Source organism: Symphalangus syndactylus, chromosome 24, assembly GCF_028878055.3.
Source record: "Symphalangus syndactylus isolate Jambi chromosome 24, NHGRI_mSymSyn1-v2.1_pri, whole genome shotgun sequence".
NCBI classification, from domain to species: Eukaryota; Metazoa; Chordata; class Mammalia; order Primates; family Hylobatidae; genus Symphalangus; species Symphalangus syndactylus.
In genome coordinates, this window is record NC_072446.2 from 23781828 (window position 1) to 23796837 (window position 15010).

General features: G+C 49.6%; 1 protein-coding gene across 4 annotated transcripts in view; it reads left to right on the forward strand.

The window, feature by feature from the left end:
- Nucleotides 1-15010, forward strand: part of PREX1 (phosphatidylinositol-3,4,5-trisphosphate dependent Rac exchange factor 1) — a 204021-nt gene that overhangs the window by 83229 nt on the left and 105782 nt on the right. For all 4 annotated transcript variants that reach the window (XM_055266151.2, XM_063633310.1, XM_055266152.2 and 1 more), the window contains exon 4: nucleotides 10092-10196. In XM_055266151.2, the coding sequence (XP_055122126.1) occupies nucleotides 10092-10196 (105 nt within the window). The remainder of the gene's footprint in view (nucleotides 1-10091; nucleotides 10197-15010) is intronic.

Below are 15010 nucleotides of genomic sequence, written 5' to 3' on the forward strand. Positions count from 1 at the left end.
GGGCCCTCACTGAGTACATGTGTCCTGGAGTCCTGTGACCTCCTGGCCTGGCGGGGCCCCTCTGCCACAGTGACCATCAGAGGTAGCTAGTGGCCAAGAAGAGATGGATTTGGCATCAGACAGACCTGGGTTTGAGTCCAGGCTCAGGCACCCACTGGACAGTAAGGATGTCTGATCCTTGGGTGCCCCGTTGGGCTGTTGGTCAGAGAGGCTGACACTTGTTGCAATAGCCTCTCTGTTCCTGTAAGATTGCTAACGCATTTGGAATTGTGGGTGGTAGGCTGGAAGAAGGAAGGCAACTGCTTTTCCATACCCTCTTTTTCCATACTACCTGGGACCCCCCTCATAGATAGAAGAACCCAAGCTAACCTCACGGGCACGAGATGTGAACCAAATTCCTTTGCCTCTCTGAGCCTCTATTTCCTCCTGTAATTGCGAAGTAGGGACAATTCCGTCTACCTCCTAGGGTTGATGGCAAGACTCAGAAGTAAAGTAATAGGGTAGAGACCCTAGAGCAGAGCTTCTCAGCTGGGGGTGATTCTGGCCCCCAGGGGACAATGGGCAATGTCCAGACACATTTTTGGTTGTCCCAGCTCTGGAGTGCTACTGGTTTCTAGTAGGTAGAGGCCAGGGATGCCCCCAAACATCCTATAATGCACATGACAGCCCCCACAACAGAGAATCATCTGACCTCAAATGTCAATGGTGCCAAGGTGGAGAAACTTTAGCGTATCAGCTCTCGGCCACTGTTAACTCCCATCATCATCATCATCATCATCATCATCATCATCATCATCATCACTAACTCACTTCTCCAAGGGATCACATCTGAGTGGCCAGAGCCTAAGATGATGGAGCTGTGTGGCTCTGCCCTCAGAGGGCAGTGGGGGACAAGTCGCATGTGCAGTCAGGCGTGCAGAGTACCCCAGGATGCAGTCATTCAGCCAAGGGCCAGCCACTCTCTATGTGAAAGTGAGGGCAAGGAGAGCTTCTGGCCAGGCTGCTGAGCGACTCATGAACTGTGGTCCTCTCAGCAAGTTGACCGATCTTGTCTGTGCCTCAGTGTCCTTTTACCCATAAACGGGGCATAAATCCATGACATTATAAGGATTAAACGAGATAATGCAAGGAGCCTGCTCAGTGCAGCTCCTGGCACGGTAAGTGTGCAATAAATGTCGATGTTATCTTCCTATTCACATAGCGGACACTCCTCCATCTTTGGAATTGGACAAATAAGAGCACAGTGGGGCACGGGTGGGCTGGGTGCTAGCGGAGGGCATTGAGCAGAGGGGGGACGCGGTCCACAGGCCCTTTGGCGTCTGTGAGGGGGAGTAGCTGTGGAGGGAGAACTGGAAGCAGGGAGACATCTAAGAGGTTACCTCACCAAGTGAGATGACGGTGCCTCGGACCAGCATGGTAGCAATGGAGATGGTGAGAAGGGGCAAGTGGCCACAGTGGTTCAGTAAAGGTGTTTGAATAAGAAAATGAAAAGGAAGGGAGGGACAGTCTTCCCTTCGGGTTCAGAGGAGACAGGAAGTGCTTTTTTCTCTGGAGCCAACAGCCAATGTTCAAATCCCTGTTTTACTGCTTGCCAGCCCAGTGACCTTGGGCAAGTCCTTTCACCTCTCAGGGCCTCAGTCTCCAACTCTGTAAAGTGGGGGTGACGACGATACCTGCTGCAGGGGGCTGTCATGAGGATGAATGACCTGGCTCAGCACCGAGCTAATGCTGCATGTCAGCTGTGGGTATTACTCCGGCCTGCTTCCTGGAGGGGGTGGCCTTGGGGCTGGCTGTGACGTCATGATCTGAGCTTGGGTAGGATTGTCTGTACTCAGCAAAAGTGGGAGAAAGAGTCCTCAAGGTGCACTGTCCAGTTTGCCAAAAGCTCTGGCCCCCCTCATTCCTTTGGCTTCTCTGCCTGAGCCCCAGAGGCTGTGGGGAAGTGAGTTTAACTTGCTTGTCAGTGAGGAGCCCTGGACCCTGAGGACACAGCGGGGCTATTCTCACCTCTCTCTTTCTGCAGGATTCCTGACTTGCTCAGAGATGCAACGGAGGGCTGGGGGGCTGGAGACGGGGAGTTCAGTGTGCATGAAGCAACCTCTTTTCCATGTCCTCTCTTCTGCTACCCGGGACCCTCCTCATGTAGCCTCATCAAACTAGGCACCTGGTGAAGGCTACATTTACCATCAGAGTCATGACATGTGGAGGGTGGATGTTTAGGCCTTTGTGGGAAGTTGTTCTGTGCTGGGGCCTTCCTGGCATCCTCCCTGGGCCTGGAAGATCAAGCATTCTAGAGCCCAGCTGCCCGACTTTGCATCCTAGCTCTGCTACTTCCTTGCTCTGTGATCCTGGGAGAATGACCTTACCTCTCTGTGCCTCAGTTTTCTCATCTGTAAAGTGGGTATCACAAAACTCACCTTCTAGGGCGGTTGAGAGAATAAATGATGTTGGTAGAACCTGGCACATAATAAGTGCTCAGGAATTGTTTCTCACTTGGGTTATCTGCGCATCTGTTCACGTGATCCAGCGCTTTCTGGCACCTCCCAGGCTTCTCTGGAGTGTGACTTTGTGCAGGGTGCCCAGGCCTGGGATCACTGGGCCCCATTCCAGGTGATTTATCATGAGCCCCCCTGCACCTCAGTGGGGCTCCTGTCCTTCCAGCCTCACAAAGCTGCTATGAGGCCCGGGCGCAAGGATGAATGTCAGAGGCTTTGACAGAGATGAGGTATTTTGGAAATTGGTTCTCCCCTGAGCCACCAGAGAGACCTGCTGGAAACATCAATGAGATCTCTTCGGCCCCCCTCCCAGCACCCTCCAAAGGTTCCTGCCTCATTGGAATAAAATCCCCACACCCCGCCAGGCCCTGTTCATTCCTCGGAACTTGCTCCTGTGGCTCTAGCCACACAGGTCTCTTTGCTGTTCCAGAACATGGCGAGCCCATTCCCGCCCCAGGCCTCTTCCTCTGCTGGACCAGTTCTCTCAGACATCCCTGCGGCTCTCTCCCTCCTTGCCTTGAAAGCTTTTCGGAAATGCCATCTTCTCTGCGAAGGCCTCCATGCCCTCCTGTTTAAGTTGCTGCACTCCTGCTCTTCCGCGCCCCTCCCCTACTCTGTCATTCTCAACAGAACGGTCCACATCGCCCTTTGACACATCGGATCTTTTGCTCCTTTTTGCTTATTGTCTGTCTCTCCCTAGAATATAAACAACATGAGGACAGGGACTCTGTCATGCTCGCTGTTCTGTCTCTGCATCAAAAATAGTCCAGCCCCTTAGCTGGGCATGGTGATGTGCACCTGTAGTTCTAGGTACTTGAGAGGCTGAGGTGGGAGGATTGCTTGAGCCCAAGAGGTTGAGGCTGCAGTGAGCTGAGATCATGCCACTGCACTCCAGCCTGGGTGACAGGGTGAGACATTGTCTGAAAACAAACAAGACAAAACAAAAAATAAAAAAAATCCAGCCCCAAGCTCACTTGCCCTCTGGACATGCAAGCAAACTAAGAGAAAGGTTAAGCTCAAGGTCACGACTGTGTCAGCCACAGAAGTGGGCTTTAGACCATCTTAAGGGCTAAGCCAGTGTTCTTCAGTTCATCAGCTCACATGCTAAGTTTGTAATTTTTGCTATATCTGAGTATCCTTTGTATTATTATTTGTTTAATGCTTTAAAAAATTGATTTTCTTATCGCTTGAACCCGGGAGGCAGAGGTTGCAGTGAGCCAAGATTCACTGGCCCCTGCGACAGTGTGAGACTCCGTCTCAAAAAAAAAAAAAAAAAAAATTGATTCACTTAACAAAACTTCAGTAAACTTATTTAAAAAGAGAAATTTGCATCATCATTGAAAATAGAAAATGAGTGCTGTAAATAGAAGGTAATTGTCAAAATAAATGCAGTAGAAACCAAACGGTGTTACCACATTCTATCTAGAAACTCTTAACTGCTTGAGCCTCTCAGCCTGAGGCTGCTTACATCACACCAGCTAAAACCCTCCTTGAGCTAACTGGACCTATTGAAAAAGGAACCAGCATTCTCAGTGTGTGATCCAGTGTTTTTTAATTTAAAATCATCTTTTTAGTTAAAAATTAAGATCATCACGCCTCTTCCTGCCTGCTCACGGAGGATAGGTTGAGTCAGTCTGTCTCAGGAGTTTTAAAGGCCACTCCTCTGTAGGTTGGCTTTCTGGAAGCTGGCGATTTGCACACAGGTGGGCTCTTGGAAGCAGCTAAAGGAGAGGTTGCAGAGGCTCCACCCCAGCTGCTGATAGTCCCATCTGGAAGGAGCTCTGGAACTAGGATAGCTCTTCAGATAATGCACAATTGTAGCAAGTAGGCAAGGCCTTTGCACCCTCGTTGCCCAGTGGGCTGTCCTCAGGAGTGGGTGTACCACCTCAGACAGGCGGCCCTCTTAGGCTGAAGGCAGCTCTAGGGGAGGGCCTTAGCTGAGGGTCATCGTCAGCCAGCACTCCCGGCACCTGGGGTAAGGGGTGTCTCTCTTTCCGTGACAGGCATTTGAGGAGTGCACCATGGCATCCACTGCAGCCCCAAAGGAAAGAGGTGCCGGGTACACTCTCCTTCCCAGGCTTGTTTACTCCTGGAAACATTTTCCCATGGCCATGGCAGCATCTGGGCTGGTGAGATGCTAATTGGGAACAAAGCTCTTGCAGACAGGCTCTCCAGGAGAGGAAGGGGCCCTGGCCCACAGTCCAGCCCACTAGTGCCACCTAACTGAACAGATGGGGGAAGAGTCCCTCACCCCCTTTCCCCAAAACCCAACCACTAACTACTGAGTTTATCATAAACTAGCACTGAGTGGACATTTTCTTTGTGCTGGGTCCTGTTCTCTTTGCCTTACAGATATGCATTCATTAAAACTTCACAACAGTCTTTAAAGGTGGTTACTATTATTGTACCTGTTTTACAGATGAGGAAACCAAGGCCCAGAGAGATTAAGTTACAGTGCAAGCTTACAGAGCTAGGAAGCATCAGAGCCAGGATTTGAGCTGACACAGTCAGGCTGTAGAGTCTGTGTTTTTCACTGTCTTATGTGATAAGGTCTCCTGAAATACATAGTAAGCATCTCCTGTGTGACAGGCTCTGCACTAGACCCTGGGGATGCTGTACTAAATAAGATAGACATGCTCCCTGCTGCCACGTGGCTCGTAGATGGGAGAAACAGGGTAATTTAACAGATGAGGTCATGTCAGATCCCAGTGCAGACTGTGAAGAACATAAAATACAGATGTGGTAAAGAGTGACTCTGCCTGAGGTTGCTCTCAATCAGGAGGTCAGGGCCAGGGCTGCTAGATTTAGCAAATGAAAACAAAGGATACCCAGGGAAATTGGAATTTCAGGTAAACATCAAATAATTTTTTAGTGGAAGCATGTCTTATGGAATATTTGAGACATACTTACACTAAAAAAAATGAGTCTGAAATAAACATTCACCTGGGCATCCTGGGTTTTATTTTATATCTGGCAACCCAAGGGTGGGATGGCCTTTCTGAGGGTGTGGAATGGGATGATCTTGGGGAGGGTGATCTGGACCGAGGGGAGAAAGGGCAGAAGCCCTGAGCTGGGAGCAAGCTTAGCTCATTTGAGAGAAGAAGGGAGACCAGTGTGGCCAGAGCAGAGTGAGTGATGGAGAGAGTTTGAGGGTGTCATAGTGGGGGCAGGGCAGATCCTGTAGGGCTTTGTGTGCCAAGGTGAGGACCATAGATCTTACTGAGTCAGTGAAAGCCATTGCAGGTTTTAATCACAGGAGTAGCGTGGTCTGATTTATGTTTTAACCTCCGTCTCCCCGCAGCTGTGTGGATGGGTAAGTAAGTTGGGGAGACTGTTGAGAAACCGAGACCTGATTCTCACTTCTCTCCTCCCCACTGGAGGATATGTCTGCATGGGCCAGCTCCTTCCCTCTTCTGGGTCTCAGTCTTGCTGGCTGTGAAACGAGTGGTTTGGAGCTGATGGTCTCTGTGGAGCCACTGTCACCTGGGTATTGTGGACAGTAGCTGCCACCTCTCACAATGCTTGAGCCTTTCCTGGGGGTGAGCTCCCCTCCGCTGGCTGTTTCCAGCCGGCAGCTGTCCCCTTCTCCCCCCAAACCCACAGCCACATGTTCCGTACCCACCACATCTGTGTATGCACAACTATTTGTCCGTTTCTTCCTGGCAAAGCAATCAGAGCCCCACGTAGGGCCTCCAGGAGGAAATGGAACACTTGGACTCTGAGCTGTCAAGAGCAGCGTTTCCGTATTTGCAGGGTCTCAGGCCTGAGATGCATCTGGGGTCAGGCTGGATGAAAGGACACGGGCGTGATTCAACTGGGCACGGTGCTGCAGAGGGGATGTTGTCCTTTGCTAAATTTAACTTCTCCAAGCCTCAAGCCTTGGGCCTCTGCCCTTCTCGCAGGCTGAAGGAGAGGAAAACATTGCAGACCGTGTCGTAGAAGGGGCTCAGGGGATGAGAAATGACAAGCCAGTGGTGAGCTTGTTATTTACCCGCTCTCCTGCACCTGTGGCAGACATCGCTAATCAATTACAGCATTCTGTCCCTGGGCTTCCTGTGGGGCCCCAGAATCCTCCTCACCAGTGTTTCAGTTGGCACTACCCAGTGACTGGGGTTGGTATGTGAGAAGAAACCAATTTGTCCCTGCTTTCTGGTCATCTTTGTGGAGATGGACAGAGAGACCCTGTCACCTCACTAAGATTTGGGTCCATGTATTTCATTTTCTCCTTTGAAGAGTGTGCATGTATCAAAACTGTCTTTGCTGTACATGACAGAAACACCAGTTCAGATAGGCTTAAACAAATACAGGACTTTACTGATGCATGTCAGTGAAATTGTTCAGGAGTGTAGGTCGGCTTCAAGCATAGCTAGATCCAGGACTCGGTATGATGATTTCAGGACCAGGTCTTTCTCTGATCTCAGGCTCTGCTTTTATCTGTGCGGTGCTGATTTCACTCTTGGAGAGTGGGAGGGGCTTATGGGTTGCATGCCTCACATGGGGCAGGGGTTCAACAGCAGCTCAAAGAGAGTTTCTCTTCCCAGTGATTCCAGCACGAGTCCTTGCGGGCTCTCGCGGCCCAGCTTGGGTCACATGGCCACTGTTATTAGGACGGGGAACTCTGATTGGTTTTGTCTGGGTCATGTGCTCACTTGTGGTCCCTGGGGTGGGGTGGGACCAGCCTGGAAAGAAGCACGGAGCTGGTCTGAGGGGCCTTTAGCCTCTCTCCATTCCTCCTTCTGTTTTCTGCTTTCATTCGTCAAATAGTCAAGATACCTGCTCTCTGCCAGTGGCTGCTGACCCCATTGACATCACAGCAGTGACCTCAACAGATGCAAATGCCGTCCCCATGGAGCTGACAGTCCCAGGAGATTCAGGGGAGAAGGACAGTGCACGAATGAGATGTAAAACATCCTGGGGTCAGGGACCATCATAATTCCCAAAATCTGCCTGGGACCCTCCCAATGCTTTCCCTAAACCCACGAGTCTATCCGCTGCCTTCCTCCTGACTCTGCCTTTTTTTTTTTTGCCGTGAAAACCTTCCCACCTACTGCCCTACCCTGTCACAGACCAGTTCAATAAAAAAGATAATGAATTTTCTGAAATAATCATGCTGGTGATAATAGCAACAACATTAATAAGCAATAATAATACTAGTTAATATTTAGTGAACACTTACTATGCACCATTGGAAGTACTTTAATATAAATTCACCTACCAATACTCACAACACCATTATGGTAATGATATTGTTGTCCGTACTTTATAGATGAGAATGCAGAGGCCAAGAAATGTTATTTGTCTTGACTAAGAGCTGGTGACCAGGAGACTTGGGCTATGAACCTAGATGGTCTGGCTGCAGAACTTCTCCTTGGCACTTACAAGGTTAATGCTGATAGTGGTTGGTGAGAGTGGTCATGGGGGCTTTTTACGTCAGTGCAGGTCTTCTCTGCAGGAGCAGGTTTCCAGACAGGCCAGTTCCTGTCACCTACAACAAAATAGTTGTTCTCTTTCTTCCTCTTCCTCTTCTCTGCAGCCTGCATCACCACAGTCTGCGCTGAAATCCTGGTTCCAGGTGTGTCCAGCAGCCCCCACTCACAAGGTTTTCCCTATGGCTGGGTGATCCCCTGCAGCTCAGACGTCTACTCACCCAGCTCTTTTGGCCTTGTTGGTCCCTTAGGCTCATTTGAGACAAGTGGGAATAGAAAAAGGTCTCCTTGGGCAGTGTTGGGGGTGCTGGGGTCCCCTCTTCTCCTTCCTTGCCGTGTGTGTGTATGTCTTTGTGTGTGTGTGTTGGCATGTCAGTGGACTGAAGATACTGGATGAGTGAGTTGTGGTTTGTGATTCAGTGCATGTGTCCATGTGCATGCTGACACTGGTGGTGGTGTTTGGAGCATGTAGTTTGTGTGCTGTAATGCTTGAGATCATTGGGTGATTTCTTGGAGTATGCATCAAGATTGTCTTGTATGTGTGTGTGTATGGGTGTGCACTGTGGGTAATTGTAACATGGTTTGTCTGATATTTTCCCCCATTGATCCATGTTTATAGACTGTGTTTATGTTTGTAGTTAATACTTGCAGAGTACTTTGAAGTATTGTGTGGTATCGAAGTATTGTGAAGTATTGTGTGCCAGACACCGTTCTACTCATTTCACATATATTAAGTTATCTAATCCTCCAGCATCCTAAGTATTGAAGGTCAGTTATGATGTCCATTTTGCAGGTGAGGAAACCAAGGCCCAAGGAGGTGAAGCACTTGCCCAAGGTCACCCTCTACTTAGGGAACGGGGAACTGGGTTTCTGGAGTCACTCTGTGCCCTTCAGTATTCTGGTGCAGTGCCCTTGGGATGCAGCTTAGCCTAGATTTGTGGCTTGAAATTTGTACCCTGGGTATTTGCCTCCCACTCCAATCTCTACCCTATGCCATGACCTTGAGCTGACATTGTCACTGGGGTTAAGGGAGTTTGAGTCCTGGTTCTGCCACTGCACTGGCGGCGAGACCCCGGGGAAGCGACTTATCCCTGGTTTTGTCATGGGTATGTGGGTCTCTTACAATAGTTACCATGTAAGGCTGTCATGGGGAATGAGTGAGTTCTCCCCCATTCCAGGAGAGCAGCGTGCAGCCTGTACTACGTGCTGGGCAGCCTGTACTCTGTGCTGGGTATGCACTCTGTGTTAGCCATCAGCACTGACCTGGGCACTTTGTGGCTCAGGGTGTCTGCTCAGACGATGCACACAGAGCCCCCAGAGTGAGCTGGGGTGGGCTGGGGATGCCTGTTAATTCTAAACCCATCCTCCCTTCTCTTTGGTTTCCTATTTCCTGCAGCCTCCCGTCGGAAGGCCATCTGGGGGCTTGTTTAGAAACAAGATGAGCTGCTTGCTTTGTGGACCCACCTCTTCCTTCCTTAGCTTGTTCGGGTCTCTTGCACACTCCTACCCCTAGCTCAGGGTTGAGGCCTTGCAACCCTTCCTCCTCCAGTGACCTCACCCACGCCATCCTTGTTTAGGGTTTGGCGGGTTCTGTGAACCATTTGGAACCAAGAATGCTCAGTTGAGAGCTTCCTGCTAAGAAGGCTCCTGTCTCTTCCAGTTCCGGAAACCCCGACTGATGGTTCTGGACCTGGTGAGCCACAGGTGACCTTTAGGCTGGAAGGAGTCCATCTTTGGGGTCAGGGGCGTCTGGAAGTCAACAGAGCTAGCCCCTGGCCATAACAACTCCGACTTAGGGACTTTTATTAACTCTACCTTACAGATGAGGAAACCGAGGCGCAGGGAAGTCAGGTAACCTGCCCAGGTTCACAGGAAATACAGAGCCGTGGTACAAGCCCAGGCCGCTCTTCTTGAGTCTATGCTCTTGACCCCCAGGCCACACTGCTTCCCAAAAAGTTATTCAGGCCCCCGAGTGCAGACCTGGGGCAAGAGTGGAGGCTGGGAAGCTGGTAGTGAGTGGAACCGCTTTACCTGAGATACCTCCTGCTGTAGCTTCTCCTGGGTCAGGGTAGTCCTTACCCCTACCCTGCCAGCCCAGCGGTCGGCACATGTCAGGGCACCTGCCTGCTACCATGACCTGCCTCCCACAGGCTCTCTCCTTGTCTTGCAGAAGGACAAGTTCTGCGTGTATGAGGAGTATTGCAGCAACCATGAGAAAGCCCTGAGGCTGCTGGTGGAGCTGAACAAGATCCCCACCGTGCGCGCCTTCCTTTTGGTAAGTTGACCCGTCAGCCCTGGTGCTCCCTTGCACTCGGCCTCATCCTTGGGGATCTGGGCACAAGAGGACTTCATGCTGCCCCATGGTGCCAAATCCCTTCCTTGGCTGGGGTAATCTCCTGCCTAAAGCAGGGATCGCCAAGCCTTTTCCATAAAGGGCCAGCTGGGGAATATTTTTGGCTCTGTGTACCATACAGTTTCTGTTACCACAACTCAGCTCATGCCATTGTAGCATGAAAGCAGCCCTAGAGAATGTGTAGAGGAGTGGGTGTGGCTGTGTGGCAATAAAACTTTATTTACAAAAACAGGCAGAGGGCTGGATTAGGGTTGACTTTGCCCATTCCTGGTCTAAAGTAAGGGTTCTAATAAAAATGGCAGCAAGAGTAGTAATTATTACTACTACTGTCATTATTACGATGGTTATTAGGATTTCTAGTATTTTTAGGATTATTTAATTATAAATGAAAGAAAATCCAATTAAAACTGGCTTAAGCGGCCAGGTGCAGTGGCTCACACCTGTAATCCCAGCACTTTGGGAGGCCGAGGCGGGTGGATCACTTGAGACCAGGAGTTCAAGACCAGCCTGGCCAACGTGGTGAAACCCTGTCTCTATTAAAAATACAAAAAAATTAACTGGGCATGGTGGCATGTGCCTCTAGTCCCAGCTGTTTGGGAGGCTGAAGCAGGAGAATTGCTTGAACCTGAGAGGCAGAGATTGCAGTGAGCTGAGATGGTACCACTGTACTCCAGCCTGGGAGACAGAGCGAGACTTAGTCTCAAAAAAAAACACAAAACAAAAAACCCAAAAACTGGCAGAAGCAAAACAACAACAACAACAACAGCAACAACAACAGAGGGATTTACTTTTCTGGGAAGTTTAAGACCTGAAAGGGCTACAGAGATGGCAGAGTCTGGGTGTTCAAATGATGTCATCAGGAAGGTATGTCTCTTGACTCTCCTTTTCTGTGCTGTGGCTTTATTCCCAGCCAGGCTCTCCCTAAGTGGTAACAGGGTGGCCCCCAGCAGCTCCAGACTTATACCTCTGATAGATGAGCAGCTCCAGGATAGAGAGAACTTCCCTTTCCACATAGTAACAGCAAAAATCCTAGGTCCGATGCTCATTGGCTCAAAACCTTATCCCTGAACCAATTGCTGTAGACAGAGTAATTGGTGATGGTGTTCTGATTGGTCACTTCTGGAGATGGAGGGTGGGGTCAGGTCTACCCATACAATAGAGCCTAAGGGTAGAGTGGATCCCTAAAGCAGTGGGTTTGCATTTCTGGGGATATTTGCATTTGCATTTGGTCAGGAAAAACTGTAGACATCCATGATGGTCTTCCCTACATTTGTAGAGAGCCTCACTTATGTATAAAATGGATTCTCATTTGTGACCTCCTTTGAGCCTTTCAGACCACTGTCTGTTGTGTATGAGTCAAGATAAACATTTGTCTGCTTTGCAGACATCTCAAAGGACAGTGGTTTGAACAAGGTGGGCTCTTATTTCTCCCTCTTGTTAACAGTGTGGGTGCAGACAGTCTGGGGCTGGTATAGTGGCTCCAATGTCAGGCTCAGGCCCTAGGGTATGATGCTCATTGACCTGGTCTCAGATGACCTTTGACTACATCCTACTTCTAGGTGGTGGGGTGGAGGGAGGGCGGGAAGGAGAGCATACCCTTCTCCTTTTCAGGGCGTAGCAGGAAGCTGCACACATCTCTTCCCCTCACATCCCATCGGCCAGCACTCAGCCACATGGCCACCCCTAGATCCAAGGAAGGCTGGGAAATACAGGCTTTATTCTGAGCAGCCACGTGCCCAGCTAGAAATGTGATCACTGTGGAAGAAGAATACATTAGGGGACACTGCATAGCCTTTGTCACAGGTGATTTTGATGACTTCACAATATTAAGTGACTTTCTAGGGCTCCATCCTAGAAAAGTGGTTGAGCTTATCCTGGGTTTCAGTCCCAGTCTTTCACCTCTGAATCCCTTCTCATTCGGTCACAGACGTCTCTCCACCCCCATACCGTTTGTTTTTCCAACAGCACATACCGAATTCAGCACATAAAAGTAGAACAATTAACTAACATAGCATACGGAGTGTGAACCATGTTCCCAGAGTGCTAAACTATAAAATAATATTCCTAATTGCACTTCTCCTTCACTCAGTCTCCAACAAAGTAGTTCCAGAATTTCGATTGCAAATGTATGTTTCCTTCGCAAGTGAGTTCATGTTGCTTGGCCCAGCTCCAGTGAACATCTGAGGAAGGGCAAATTGGCAGACTGATTTACTGATTTCCATCTTTGTCTCAAGTGAATTGAGCTTTCAGGACTGTTGCTTTTCATAGCTGGTATCTACATCTTCACATTTCCATGTTCGCACTTATATTCATAAAATAGTCTGGGCAGAATGCAAAGATGAAGTCACGTTAGTGCAAGACCCCACATGGACAGAAATGGCCATGTCTGCGTTGACCTGTTGGCTTGCAGGCAGCACCACCCTGCGACAGTCCCTGCTGCCCAGGCTCTGGGCTCCCTGGCTGAGGGTCCCACCCTCTGAGGGTATTCCCTCAGGTTCAGCTAGGTCCCGGGAAGCAGGAAGATGCCAGGAAGGTGTGTGCAGGGTGTGGGAAGGGAAGGGAAGGACTGACTTTTCTTTCTTTCTTTCCTTCCTGTCTCAAGCAGTCTTCCTGGTGGGTCAAACTGCCCTATTCCTAGCAGCAGCTGGGTGGGCCGGGCTGGGCAGGGGAGGATGCGTGGGGTGCCAGCACGTGTGCCATCTGTCTCCCTCCTTGCTGGCGTCTCCCAGCTTTTGGCCACGTGCAGAAGAGCTGTCATGAGTCTGTTATGGGACTATTAAGGCTTTGGGAACAGCCAGAATCTGGCTTTCCATCCATGTTGTGCTGGGCACCAGCTGAGTGATGGAGTAGTGTCTTTATTTTTCTCTGCCTCAGTTTTCTTGTCTGTAAAATGGGGATGATTTATTCATTTACTCATCCAACAACTTACTAAGTACCTATCATGCGGTAGGGATCATTCTGAGGGCTAAAGATCCGACATGAACAAGGCAAGAAAAGTCCTTATTCTCATAGAGTGCCCATTCTAGTTGGGGTAACTTCAATGATAATGTGATGTTAAATTCTCTGGAGGATGTAAAATAAGGGTGACAGGATGTTTTGAGGAAGTTAGGATGGTGGCTGCTGTTTTAGATTGGTCTTTGGGAAAACTGCATCTTGGGTGACATGTAACTAGGGATATGGATGAAGCGAAGGAGAGAGAGAGAGGCAGGGGCTATGTAGCATTTCAGAGAGATAGACGACCTGCATGTGCAAAGGCCCTGAGGTAGGAGTGTGTTTGAGGAATTGCAAGAAGGCCAAGGGTGACTAGAGTGAAGGCCATAAGAGGGAAAGCAGGAGGAGATGAGGTCAGAGAGACTGAAAGGAACCAGATAATGAAGGAGCATTTAGTCAATGGAAAGAGTCTGAAATTTTTTGTTTTGTTTTGTTTTGTTTTTTGAGATAGGGTCTCGCTGCATCACCCAGGCTGGAGTGCAATGGCATGATCATGGCCCACTGCAGCCTCGGCATCCTAGACTCAAGCCGTCCTCCCATTTAGCCTTCTGAGGAGCTGGGACTATAGTGTGCACCACCATGCCTAGCTAATTTTTAATTTTTTTTTGTGGAGATGGGGTCTTGCTGTGTTACCCAGGCTGGTGTTGAACTCCTGGGCTAAAGCAATCCTCCTGCTTTGGCCTCCCAAAGTGCTTGGGAGTACAGGTGTGAGTCACTCTGCCCAGTCCAAGTATGAGATTTTAAAAAAGCCTTTTAATTAAATTGTAGCATCCATGCAGTAAGTGCACCCCCAGGATGACAAATGCTTACATATGTCTATAGCATGGAACCACCAAGATGGAAGAACATTGCCATCACTCCAGAAGGTTCCCTCTTGCCCGTTCCCAGTCATGGCCCCCAGACCTCCAGAATCCCTCTGCTGACTTCTCTTACCAAAGCTTAGTTTTGCCTATTCTAGCATCGTCTATGAATGGCATCATTCAGGGTGTGTGTATGTGTGTGTATGGAGGCTTTTGCGCGGCACGATGTCTGTAGGATCGCTCTGTGGGATCCCTTCACGTTGGAGCTCCTGGCTTTGCCTTAGAGAATGTTCCGTTTTATTCTGAGTGGGATGGGAAGCCGTGGGAGGGTTTTGAGCAGAGGCATGAATGGAGCTAATTTGCATGGTGAAAGGCCCCCCTGTTAGTATCTGGGTAGAAGTGCAGGTCCAGGGAGGGGCTTGTTTGCATTTCCTAGGGGACTGGGACAATTGCCACAGATGGGGTTGCTTAAAACAACAAAATTGACTCTCTTTCAGTTGTGGAGTCCAGAAGTCCAAAATCAAGGTGTTGGTGGGTGCTCCCTCCTGGGGCTCCAGGGAAGGATCCTGTCTTTCCTCTTTAATCTTCCAGCGGCCGTCAGTGCTCCCTGGCTTGTGGCAGCATTGCTCCAATCTCTGCCTCTGTCTTCACATGGCCTTCTTTTGTGTCTTCTCCTCTCATAAGGACATGAGTCATTGGATTTAGGGTCCCCCTCTAATCCAGCATCACCTTATTTTAACTAATTACCATACATCTGTAAAGACCCAGTTTCCAAATAAGGTTGCATTCTGAGGTTTTGTGGGGGCCTGGCATTTTGGGGAACACCATTCAACCGACTGCAGGGCTACTGCAATGTCCGGGCAGGAAGCGATGGTGTCTGAGAACAGCGTGGTTGTGGTGGGAGAGGTGGTTGGATTCACATAGAGCTTGAAGGCCTGAGCTGAC